Below are 13,175 nucleotides of genomic sequence, written 5' to 3' on the forward strand. Positions count from 1 at the left end.
CCTTGAGAACGGGAAGCAGACAAGGATGCCCCTTATCACCGCTCTTATTCAACATTGTGCTAGAGGTCCTAGCCAGAGCAATTAGGCTAGACAAAGAAATAAAGGGCATCCGGATTGTCAAGGAGGAAGTCAAATTATCTCTATTTTCAGATGACATGATCTTATACACAGAAAACCCTAAGGAATCCTCCAGAAAACTACTGAAACTAATAGAAGAGTTTGACACTCTCAGGTTATAAGATAAACATACAAAAATCACTTGGATTCCTCTACATCAACAAAAAGAACTTCGAAGAGAAAATAACCAAATCAATACCATTCACAGTAGCCCCCAAGAAGATAAAATACTTAGGAATAAATCTTACCAAAAATGTAAAAGACCTATACAAAGAAAACTACAAAGTACTACTACAGGAAACTAAAAAGGACCTACTTAAGTGGAAAAACATCCCTTACTCATGGATAGGAAGACTTAACATAGTAAAAATGTCTATTCTACCAAAAGCCATCTATACATACAATGCACTTCCGATACAAATTCCAACTGCATTTTTTAATGTGACGGAGAAACAAATCACCAACTTCATATGGAAGGGAAAGGAGCCTCGGATAAGTAAAGCACTACTGAAAAAGAAGAAGAAAGTGGGAGGCCTCACTCTACCTGATTTCAGAACCTATTATAGAGCCACAGTAGTCAAAACAGCCTGGTACTGGTACAACAACAGGCACATAGACCAATGGAAAAGAATTGAGAACCCAGATATAAATCCATCCACATATGAGCAGCTGATATTTGACAAAGGCCCAATGTCAATTAATTGGGGAAAAGACAGTCTTTTTAACAAATGGTGCTGGCATAACTGGATATCCATTTGCAAAAAAAAGAAACAGGACCCATACCTCACACCATGCACAAAAACTAACTCCAAGTGGATCAAAGACCTAAACATAAAGACTAAAATAATAAAGATCATGGAAGAAAAAATAGGGACAACCTTAGGAGCCCTAATACAAGGCATAAACAGAATACAAAACATTACCAATAATGACGAAGAGAAACCAGATAACTGGAAGCTCCTAAAAATCAAACACCTATGCTCATCTAAAGACTTCACCAAAAGGGTAAAAAGACCACCTACAGACTGGGAAAGAATTTTCAGCTATGACATCTCCGACCAGTGCCTGATCTCTAGAATCTATATGATTCTGTCAAAACTCAACTACAAAAAGACAAAGAACCCAATCAAGAAGTGGGCAAAGGATATGAACACGCACTTCACTAAGGAAGATATTCAGGCAGCTAACAGATACATGAGAAAATGCTCTCGATCATTAGCCATTAGAGAAATGCAAATTAAAACTATGATGAGATGGAATCATTAACTCCAACAAGGCTGGCATTAATCCAAAAAACACAAAATAATAAATGTTGGAGAGGCTGCGGAGAGATTGGAACTCTTATACACTGCTGGTGGGAATGTAAAATGGTACAACCACTTTGGAAATCTATCTGACGTTATCTTAAACAGTTAGAAATAGAACTACCATACAACCCAGAAATCCCACTCCTCGGAATATAGCCTAGAGAAATAAGAGCCTTCACACAAACAGATATATGCACACCCATGTTTATTGCAGCTCTGTTTACAATAGCAAAAAGCTGGAAGCAACCAAGGTGTCCATCAACGGATGAATGGGTAAATAAAGTGTGGTATATTCACACCATGGAATACTACGCATCGATAAAGAACAGTGAAGAATCTGTGAAACATTTCATAACATGGAGGAACCTGGAAGGCATTATGCTGAGCGAAATCAGTCAGAGGCAAAAGGACAAATATTGTATAAGACCACTATTATAACATCTTGAGAAATAGTATAAACTGAGAAGAACACATACTTTTGTGGTTACGGGGTGGGGAGGGAGGGAGGGTGGGAGAGGGTTTTTTACTGATTAGTTAGTAGAAAAGAACTACTTTAGGTGAAGGGAAGGACAATACTCAACACAGGGAAGGTCAGCTCAACTGGACTGGACCAAAAGCAAAGAAGTTTCCGGGATAAAATGAAGGCTTCAAAGGTCAGCGGAGCAAGGGCGGGGGTTTGGGGACCATGGTTTAAGGGGACTTCTAAGTCAATTGGCATAATAAACTCTATTATGAAAACATTCTGCACCCCGCTTTGAAATGTGGCGTCTGGGGTCTTAAATGCTAACAAGCGGCCATTTAAGATGCATCAATTGGTCTCAAACTACCTGGATCAAAGGAGAATGAAGAACACCAAGGTCACACGATAACTATGAGCCCAAGAGACAGAAAGAGCAACAGGAACCAGAGAGTTACATCATCCTGAGACCAGAAGAACTAGTTGGTGCCCAGCCACAACCGATGACTGCCCTGACAGGGAGCACAATAGAGAACCCCTGAGGGAGCAGGAGATCAGTGGGATGTAGACCCCAAATTCTCACAAAAAGACCATACTTAATAGTCTGACTGAGACTAGAGGAATCCCAGCGGTCATGGTCCCCAAACCTTCTGTTGGCCCAGGACAGGAACCATTCCCGAAGACAACTCATCAGACATGGAAGGGACTGGACGGTAGGTAGGAGAGAGATGCTGATGAAGAGTGAGCTATTTATATCAGGGGGACACTTAAGACTGTGTTGGCATCTCCTGTCTGAAGGGGGGTGGGAGGGTAGAGAGGGTTGGAAGCTGGCAAAACTGTCACGAAAGGAGAGAGTGGAAAGGCTGACTCATTGGGGGAGAGCAAGTGGGAGTATGGAGTAAGGTGTATATAAACTTATATGTGACAGTCTGACTTGATTTGTAAAGGTTCACTTGAAGCTCAATAAAAATAAAAATAAAAAAATGCAGTGTAAGCAATACTGCACAGGCTTGACCAGAAAAGGTAATACAGCCTTCACCTGACTCTCTCTCTTGGGAGGCTCACCCTTGGAACTCAGCCACCATGTTGTGAGGAAGCCCAAGGTACATATAGAGGCCACGTGAAGGTGTTCTGGCCAACAGCTCGGGTAGGCCAGTCAACACCAAACATCAACTGTGAGTGAGTGCCTCCAGATGATTCTAGCCCCCAGCTTTCAAGCCACCCCAACAAAGGCCAACTGGAATACAGATGAGCTGTTCTCACCAAGCCCTACTCTGATTACAGTCATACACAAAATAAAAGTTGTCATTATTTAAAAAAAAAAAGTGGGATTGAAGGGGAGGGCATCAGTGAGTGAGAACGCTTCTAAGTAAATCTACATGTTAATGTCAGAAAATTAGATGTGACATTCACATTAAAACAGTAATCATGTGACAAATTTTGCCTTTATCTACTGCCAAAATTAACCATTAATTCTGGTGATAGTGGTGGTGGTGTTGGTGGTTATGTGCATGTGCTTGTGTGTATGTGTCTGTGTGAAATAGCTTGTAATCACTCTGATAGAGAAGAAAAAAAGATTCATGTTGGGTGTTTAAAAACCTTTCATAAAGAAGAAGTAAATGTCGATTGCAGATAAATGAGAGAAAAATGTGTCGGCATTCTTTACGATAACTAGGTGTTTTGGGGTGGCACAGTTATAGCCTCACAGGAAGAACACTATACTTTTAATAGTCACAGTCATGTTATCCACTTTCATAGGCAGTAAACATAGATACCCTAGTGGTGTAGTGGTTAAGAGCTATAGCTGCTAACCAAAAGGTCAGCAGTTTGAATCCACCAGGCACTCCTTGGAAACCATATGGGGCAGTTCTACTCTGTCCTATAGGGTTGCTATGAGTCGAAATCGACTCACCTGCAGTGGGTTTTGGTTTTACTCTTAAAAATTTCAATAGCCGATAAAAGTAGTTGACATTGATTGTACACCTACTTTGGGCCAATTGCAGAGCTAGTAGCCTTGTCACTCTCACAGCCATACTTCAAGCTAGTTGTCCTCATTTGACAGAAAATAGTAGGGGAGTTCAGAGATTAAAAACATTTTCAGAATTACCTTTGTTAGCTCTTTATTTCAGTGTAAGACTAGGGGTATGACCTAGTGACTAAAGTCAAAAAACTTCCTTACCCTCTTGCTATCTTAGTTATTTCATCTACTATAACAGTAAATGACTCAATATTGACACAAGGATTAAATGTGCTTGGCATTTGAAAAGCAGTCACATAAAAGTTAGCCATGTTAATCATGGCATCTGTACATGAAGTTGTCTCAATAAACAGCAATACTATCTTTCAGAGGGTGAAGTCCAAAACCTTGGAATAATTTTTACCCTTCTTTCTGACACCCCACATCAAGTCCATCAGCAGGTATTATTGAAGCTACCATCATAATATATCTACTTCCGCTACTCCCACCCTGGTGCAAACCACTATCACATTCCTGCTCAATTGTTACAATATCTTCTGAGTTTTAAATCATAATCTCTACCCGTGGTAAAAGAGGATTAGTGTGTGATGTAACACCCTTCTTCAGGTCACATCTGTGATTCGGTGTAAAGGGAGTTTCCCTGGGGTGTGACCTGACAACCTTTTATCTTACAAGAGACGAAATGAAAGGGAAGGAAGCAGAGAGTGAGGGAACTCATACCAGCAAGAAAGCAGTGCCGGGAGCAGAGCATGACTTTTGGACCCAGGGTTCCTGTGCAGAGAAGCTCCTAGTCCAGGAGAAGATTGATGACAAGGACCTTCCTCCAGTGTCGACAGAGAAAACCTTCCCCTGGAGCTGATACCCTGAATTTTGGGCTTCCAGCTTACCAGACTGTGAGAGAATAAATTTCTCTTTATTGGAGCTATCCACTTGGGGTACTTCTTTTACAGCAACACTAGATTACTAAGACACTTTCCAAAGTACCTAAGTGAACTGCCTATAGAAATTGCGAGACCTGTTTAAGACCATGCAATGAGATGGCGGCACAGTGAGAAAGAAAACCCATGTCTATTAATCCTGAAGCTGATGTTCTTAACCACCATTGAGTTTCAGAATCATAATAGCCTTGCCAAATATTGTTACATCATAGAGTCCTCTGACTTCTTCAGTAAAACATATGATACCCATGAGATGGAACTGTCTGTAGAAACAGGTAGCTATAAAAACACTATGACATACATTTGTCTTGTGGTAGCAGACTTCATTTTTGAAAAGAATCAGAAGTTATTTGCAACAAACTCTTATGAGTTAGGTAAGTTGTTTAGCTGAGAAATCTTCCTTTGAGCAACTGAGGAGTAATGATTTCTCTTTTCTTGTAAGCCTTATGCTTAAGCCATCTCTTAAGCAGTTTGCCAGAGGAGTCTCAGATATATACTTAACAATGTTAGATTCCAGTAACTAATTATATAGCCAAATTTTAATAGTGAAATTGTTATGTTACCATGTGCTTTTGAAAAAAATCTGCACTTAGTTACCACTAAGGAGTCCTGGTGGCCCAGTGGTTAAGAGATACAGCTGCTAACCAAAAGGTTGGCAGTTTGAGTCCAAAAGCCACTCCTTGGAAATGCTGTGGGGCAGCTCTAATCTGTCCTATAGCGTTTCTATGAGTCCAAATCGGCTAGACGGCAATCTGTTTGTTTGTTTTTAATGATTTTATATCTAAAAAATGTCACTTCCTACCAAATATGGAGCCCTGGTGGAGTAGTAGTTAAGAAGAGTTTGGCTGCTAACCAAAAGTTCAGCAGTTAAAATGCATCAGTCGCTCTTTAGTCTATAGGGTACTGCAGGGTCACTAAGAGTACAGCATCAACTCAACGGCAATAGGTATGACATACAATTAAAAAAAAAAAGTTTTTAAAAAAACAGACCATAACTAAATACCAGCACCAAAGAAGTATACATATAATGAAAAGTTCACAGGATGTGAAGTGAGAATATTTGAGCTCAAGGCTGACTTATTTGTTCTATGATCTAATTATTTAAATTTTACAACCCTGCCCATTTTTTTATCTGTAAAATAATAACACTAACTCAATTTCAGTTTTATAGGGTCACTGTGACCACCAAAGGACACTTAAAATTTTCACATAGGTTTAAATGCAATTAATTTTTATTACTGACAACTTTTACTCAACTAAACAAGAAACCCATATAATTTTAAGCATTGGTAAATTGACGTGTACTGAGAGAGTGTTAGCTAGTATTTTCTTTCTAAACTGTATTCTGCACTGTCCTAGATACCAGTAGGCAATACAGGTTCTGAGTGCCAACAGCTTACACGTGCAGGTCTGTTACACAACTCTGCAATTAGAGAAGAGAACTTTCAATTCGTAACAAAACAAGAAAGGCTTTGATATAAATGCTGCCTTTGATTCTGATACCTTCTGAAATGGTTGAAAGAGCATGGGATTTGGAATTAAAACAATCCAAATAGAAGGCGGAGCCAAGATGGCGGACTAGGCAGACGCTACCTCGGATCCCTCTTACAACAAAGACACAGAAAAACCAGTGAATCAATCACATACATAACAATCTACGAACCCTGAACAACAAACACAGATTTAGAGACAGAGAATGAACTAATACGGGAAAGCAGTGATTGTTTTCAGAGCCTGAAGCCAGCGTACCAGTCAGGTACGGCACAAGCAGAGAGAGCTGCTCCACCCGCCTGAACTAACCCCGGGAGGGGGCCCAGCTTGTTCGGGCGGGCGGCGTGGGACGCAGCCGGTAAGAGAAGTCCCCGGGAGGTAGCGACTGGTATTGGAGCGGGGAGAACAGCATCCCAGCTGGAACACTCAGTCACAGCACAAGCACGGGGAGCTGCTCCACCCACCTGAACTAACCCCGGGACGGGGCCCAACAGGTTCAGGGGGGCGGCACGGCAACGCGGCGGGAGGGACAAGAAGTCCCCGGGAGGCAGCGACTGATTTTGGAGTCGAGAGTGCACCGTCCCAGCAGGGGAGCCTTGACGCTGGGCGTGGGGCTGGAAGCGGAGGATCTGACCGTGACTCCAGCGGGCCAGACCCCCCGGGGGCAATCTCCACACAGCCAGCACACATAGGCGACGCGCCCCACGGGAATCTCAGATATAATCGTCATTCCAAGCAAGACAAGCAACTCTGGCTATATTCTGAGGTGCTACTCTCCTATCTCTCTGTTCCCTCCCCCACCCTCCCCAGGTGGCTTCATTAACATCTGAATAGCCTGAGCCAGAGGGAGAACTCTGATAGGGATCTGACTGCATTTTTTTTAGCGGATTTTCTGGAAAAACTAGTTTCCCAGTGATGGCTCGGAGACAACAATCCATATCAAACCACTTAAAGAAGCAGACCATGACAGCTTCTCCAACCCCCCAAACAAAAGTATCAAAATCTTTCCCAAATGAAGATACAATCCTGGAATTATCAGATACAGAATATAAAAAGCTAATTTACAGAATGCTTCAAGACATCACAAATGAAATAAGGCAAACTGCAGAAAAAGCCAAGGAACACACTGATAAAACTGTTGAAGAACTCAAAAAGATTATTCAAGAACATAGTGGAAAAATTAATACGTTGCAAGAATCCATAGAGAGACAGCATGTAGAAATCCAAAAGATTAACAATAAAATTACAGAATTAGACAACGCAATAGGAAGTCAGAGGAGCAGACTCGAGCAATTAGAATGCAGACTGGGACATCTGGAGGACCAGGGAATCAACACCAACATAGCTGAAAAAAAATCAGATAAAAGAATTAAAAAAAATGAAGAAACCTTAAAAATCCTGTGGGACTCTATCAAGAAGGATAACCTGCGGGTGATTGGAGTCCCAGAACAGGGAGGGGGGACAGGAAACACAGAGAAAATAGTTGAAGAACTCCTGACACAAAACTTCCCTGACATCATGAAAGACGAAAGGATATCTATCCAAGATGCTCATCGAACACCATTTAAGATTGATCCAAAAAGAAAAACTCCAAGACATATTATCATCAAACTCGCCAAAACCAAAGATAAAGAGAAAATTTTAAAAGCAGCCAGGGAGAAAAGAAAGGGGTCTTAAATGCTAACAAGCGGCCATCTAAGATGCATCAATTGGTCTCAACCCACTTGGAGCAAAGGAAAATGAAGAACACCAAGGCCACACTACAACTAAGAGCCCAGGAGACAGAAAGGGCCACATGAACCAGAGACCTACATCATCCTGAGACCAGAAGAACTAGTTGGTGCCCGGCCACAATAGATGACTGCCCTGACAGGGAGCACAGCAGAGGACCCCTGAGGGAGCAGGAGATCAGTGGGATACAGACCCCAAATTCTCATAAAAAGACCAAACTTAATGGTCTCACTGAGACTAGAGGAATCCCGGCGGCCATGGTCCCCAGACCTTCTGTTGGCACAGGACAGGAACCATCCCCGAAGACAACTCATCAGACATGAAAGGGACTGGTCAGCGGGTGGGAGAGAGATGCTGATGAAGAGTGAGCTAATTATATCAGGTGAATACTTGAGATTGTGTTGGCAACTCTTCTCTGGAGGGGAGATGGGAGGATAGAGAGAGTGGGAAGCCGGCAAAATTATCACGAAAGGAGAGACTGAAAGGGCTGACTCAAGAGGGGGAGAGCAAGTGGGAGTAGGGAGTGAGATGTATGTAAACTTATATGTGACAGACTGGATTTGTAAACGTTCACTTGAAGCTTAATAAAATTAAAAAAAAAAAATCCAAATAGCTCTGACTCGGACTTTGGGCTGATCATTTAACCTCTTTTAACTTTATTTCTCTTCATCTGTGAAATCAGAATAATTGTTGCAAAGTGTGGTGTGATGGGTGACTTTTGTGAGGACTTTATAGCCATGGTCTTGTAATCCCCACCCAAGTGATTGGTGTGATTGAGTGGTAGAGTAATTATGGCCCACCAAAGGGATTGGTCAGGTTTGCCATCCTGCTGGGCTTGAAATCAGCCACCCCAGAGGGGGAAAAAGAAGATTCCACACCTGCCAAGGAAGAACAGCCAGGAGCCAGCACGCCCTTTGGACCCGGGGTCCCTGTGCTGAGAAGCTCCTGGAAGCAGGAGACCAACAGAGAGAGTGAGCTGTAACCCTGAAGATGGTGAGAAGCAGTGGCAGAAAAGACCCAGCAGGAGACACCCAGCAGCAGGCAACTGCCCGGTGGGTTTCCAGGCTCATGGAGAAAGTTGAGTGCTTTTGGGCATATGTCTAGGAACAGGGAGAGGTATGCCTTTCAGCACAGCTGGAAAGAGGCTGTTCTTATGGAAGAACTGTATCTTGAATGTTCTTGGGACTGAATTGTAACTGTTACTTCCCTAATAAACACCATAATAGTGGGTATTTTCTGTGAGTTCTGTGTGGCCATTGCAATGAATTATTGAACCCAGCACAGAAGTAGAGAGTGCCATAGGAGGGGCAGCTGGTGTCAGAATTAGTAAAGATGGTGGAGAGAGGAGGCATGCCTGACTTCAGCAAGGAATCAGGCTGGGGTTGCTAATTTTGATTCTTCTTCCTCTTTGTGAAGATAGAGAAGGTCAGACACCACCTCCATGCCATTCTTGCACAAAGGTTCTATAGAAGTTAAGTGATAAATGTGAGAAAGAGCTACATATATATATACACACACAAACATATACATTCTTACACATATATGTATGTAACATAAAACAAAAATGTAAAGATTATGATAGAAATAAAATCTTCATATTGGGTCATTTATTATCTGAAATTACATTTCTTTTCAGTAACATTTTGATGGCATTTTTTACTTCTGCATTCCTTACTGTGTAGATAATGGGATTTAACATGGGAGTGACAAGAGTATAGAATACAGTTATGGCTTTATCCATGGAGAAGGTGGCTACTGGTCGCATATATATATAAATACAGGGCAGAAAGAACAAGACAACAACAGTGATGTGGGAACCACAGGTAGAGAGGGCCTTTTTCCTCCCTGCAGAGCTCTGAGTCCTCAAGGAATATAGGATAGCAACATAGGATATCGACAACATTACAAAGGTTATTACACAGATTACCCCACCATTGGCAGCAATCAAGAGACCAACAAGGAATGTGTCTGTGCAGGCAAGTTGTATCAGGGGAAGGACGTCACACGTGAAGTGATCCATAATGTTGGGGCCACAGAATGGGAGCCAGAAAGTGACAAGAATCTGTTCAATGGAGTGGAGAAAACCCACTGTCCAAGACACCCCCACCAAAAGGCAGCATACATGGTGGTTCATGATGGTCACATAGTGCAGAGGACTACAGATGGCCACGTAACGGTCATAGGCCATGACCACAAGGAGGGCAACCTCAGAACCACCTAAGAAATGTTCAGTAAAGATCTGTGTCATGCAGCCACTGAAGGAGATGGTTTTTGTCTCAGAGAGCAAGTCAGCTAGCATTTTAGGAAGTGTGGAAGAGGAGTAGCAGGCATCTATCAAAGATAAGAAGGCCAGGAAAAAATACATTGGGGTTTTAAATGTCTGACTGTAGATTATGGTGACCACAATGAGCAGGTTTCCTGTAACAGTGACAATGTAGATGATAAACAAAACAACAACTAGAATTCTCTGCATCTGAGGATTCTGTGTAAGTCCTATTAGAATTAAATCAGTCACATTCATCCTGTTTTATTTCATTTCAATGGTGATGATGGACACAGAAATTGGGATTATCCTGTAAAGACAACATTATTAAAGCAGGGTGATGAGATTTTGGGCTTGCAAATAAGAACAAAGCATTTTAATAATACAAACTCTTTTCCTTATGGTACACAAGAAGAGAAAAAAACAAGCAATTTATATTTTACATAAAGATTAGAACCATTGAGGCTGTCTAATCCAGCTTTTTCTATTGGTGCTGGAATGCCATCTACAACATATTCTGACAAGTGGTCACTGGACATTTGCTGGAGGATATCCAGGAAGAGGGAGCTTATCATGTAATAAACCTAATTCCTTCTCGGCCAGCAAGAAATGTTAGGGAACTCATCTATGTGTGGGTGTGGAGCCCTGGTGCCACAACAGTTAAGCACTCAGCTGCTAACCAAAAGATTGGCAGTTCAAACCTATGAATCACTCTGTGGGAGAAAAGACCTGGCCATCTGCTCTCATAAAGATTTCAGCCTAGGAAACCCTATGGGGCAGTTCTACTGTGTCGTATAGGGTCACTATGAGTAAAAATCAACCCCACAACACACAACAAAAACAACACATACACATAGAAACACACACACACATAAGTATATATGTGTATATATATACATAATGAGGGGCCCTGGTGGGGCAGTGGTTAAGAGCTATGGCTTCTAACCAACTCTTAGTTCTTGTTTTACACACTGTTGATATACAGATTAAGACCAAATCACCTCACTCTTCCATTCAAAAACCCTTTAAATAAGCCACAGAGAAGAAAAGCTGTATCTGCCTTCTTCACCTCTTTATCCCCAGATCTACTTTAATGTTTGACCCAGAGTGGAGGTCAATAAACATTACGTGTACAAATAAGTTGGAAGACAATTTACTTATTTCTCCTGTGTTCTCTCTTTTCCAAAATAGGAGTGCTCACCATCTTACCAAGAAAAACAATTTAATAAAGTGTTGGAAAGTGAGCAAGATATACTCCTTTCAGCCCTTCAGATACATTCTCACTCTTCTCCTCCATGGAGGGCTTCCACGGTGTTCCTCAACCAGGCCTCCTTCTTCTCTGGTCAACAGGAAGTACTAGATGAATGTTAAAGGACAGGGTGGGAAGAAAAGAATGTCAGGATTTATTCTCCTGGGTCCCTCCCGTGGTTTATCAGTAACAGGGTACCTTAAACTAGGGTCACAGGACTTGTTGGGTAGGCGTCTCCTACTCTCCTATTTCCTTTTGTAATCATTTATTCCGCTCATTCCCTCAGCCATAATTGTGGCAATGGTTTCCTACTGGTAGCTAGGCGCGGAATGCTTCATCATCATCCCTAATTAATTCCCCTTAAACTTTTTCATACCTTGATAAATAATCTTCTTTAATTTTTTTTAATCTGCCATTTTGAGTATGCTGTTTCCTGTGAAGACTCCAATGGATATAGAAAGTTTGCACTTTTCCTTTGTAAATAATAGAAATAAATGGAATAATAGTTTTCCCTTTATATAATTTTATGTTATTTAAAAATAATCTCTACTTCTTTTGATGTACAGCTGCTAAAGAAATTTAACTTCTGTGAGGAAAAAACTTTGAAAGACTTTGAAATATAAAAAGATTACTGGTGATCTTCAATGAAAGCTATGTGTTATGTATAGCACTCCTCTTGGGGCTACATGATTCTGTGAGGCTTATGCCTTTCACTGTCTTTGAACTATTTTATAACTCTTTGAGTTATAGAAAACTGATAACACAAATAATTTCTGTCCATAAAACTGAAAATGTTGTCTGATGGAGGTTCAATTGATTTCCCTCAATCATTGTGGATCAAGTCAGTTTTGCATCTATTTGTAAATTCATTACACATTCCTGATTGAACAAATGTGCTACACTGGAGTCTCCTTTAAATGGATTACGACGTATTCCTGGTTCATTCATTAATTAATGTGTTAAATAAAAGCTTTGCCATGTGTTCACTTTAAATTTGTATGACAGCCATGGTTTTATCTTTTTTGGGAAAGTATTTGTCTTTTTATATTAGAATTACTTGGAAAGTAAGCTGAAAAACTCACAAAAATCCAGATTCTCTTTCTGTGTGTGTTATTGCATCATGAGTTTTTCTGTTTTATTTTATTTGGGGGGGGTAGTTTTAATCACTTATAAAATCTCTTTTTGAGATTTTGAAGTCAAACAGAAACAAGATATAATATTAAGGAACATTTTATCAGTCTGCCAAACTCCACATCCACACAAAATTAGACAAAATGAATATTCTTATTAATGAAAATAAAACCTGTAGAGTCTGGGGAGAAGGACTACCTAATGAAATATAGCTTTAAGCTCCATTTAATAAGTCATTTACCAAATATTTATGAATCATCTACTATCTGCCCAACACTCTAGAAAGTTGAAAGATAGCAGTGAACAAACAGGTAAAGTCTCTACACTCCATGTAGTGTACATTCTAGGAGGGGAAGACAGAAAGTAAGCAAATAAAACAGATAGTAAATAGTATTTCAGGTCATAATATCTGCTATGGGGAAAATTAAGTAGGGTAATGCATATATGGAATCGGGGAGTGGGGTGTTATTTTCTATAAGGTAGTCACAGAAGGCTTCATTGAGAAGGGAACAT

At 40.9% G+C, this 13,175-nt stretch overlaps 1 protein-coding gene across 1 annotated transcript; it reads right to left on the bottom strand.

The window, feature by feature from the left end:
* Positions 1-6,703: 6,703 nt before the first annotated feature.
* Positions 6,704-11,899, bottom strand: LOC135229421 (olfactory receptor 4C3D-like). Its single transcript, XM_064279008.1, has one exon. The coding sequence runs from the start codon at positions 10,538-10,540 to the stop codon at positions 9,623-9,625; it is 918 nt and encodes a 305-aa protein (XP_064135078.1). The 5' UTR covers positions 10,541-11,899; the 3' UTR covers positions 6,704-9,622.
* Between the last annotated feature and the right edge of the window lie 1,276 nt (positions 11,900-13,175).

Source organism: Loxodonta africana, unplaced genomic scaffold, assembly GCF_030014295.1.
Source record: "Loxodonta africana isolate mLoxAfr1 unplaced genomic scaffold, mLoxAfr1.hap2 scaffold_29, whole genome shotgun sequence".
NCBI classification, from domain to species: domain Eukaryota; kingdom Metazoa; phylum Chordata; class Mammalia; order Proboscidea; family Elephantidae; genus Loxodonta; species Loxodonta africana.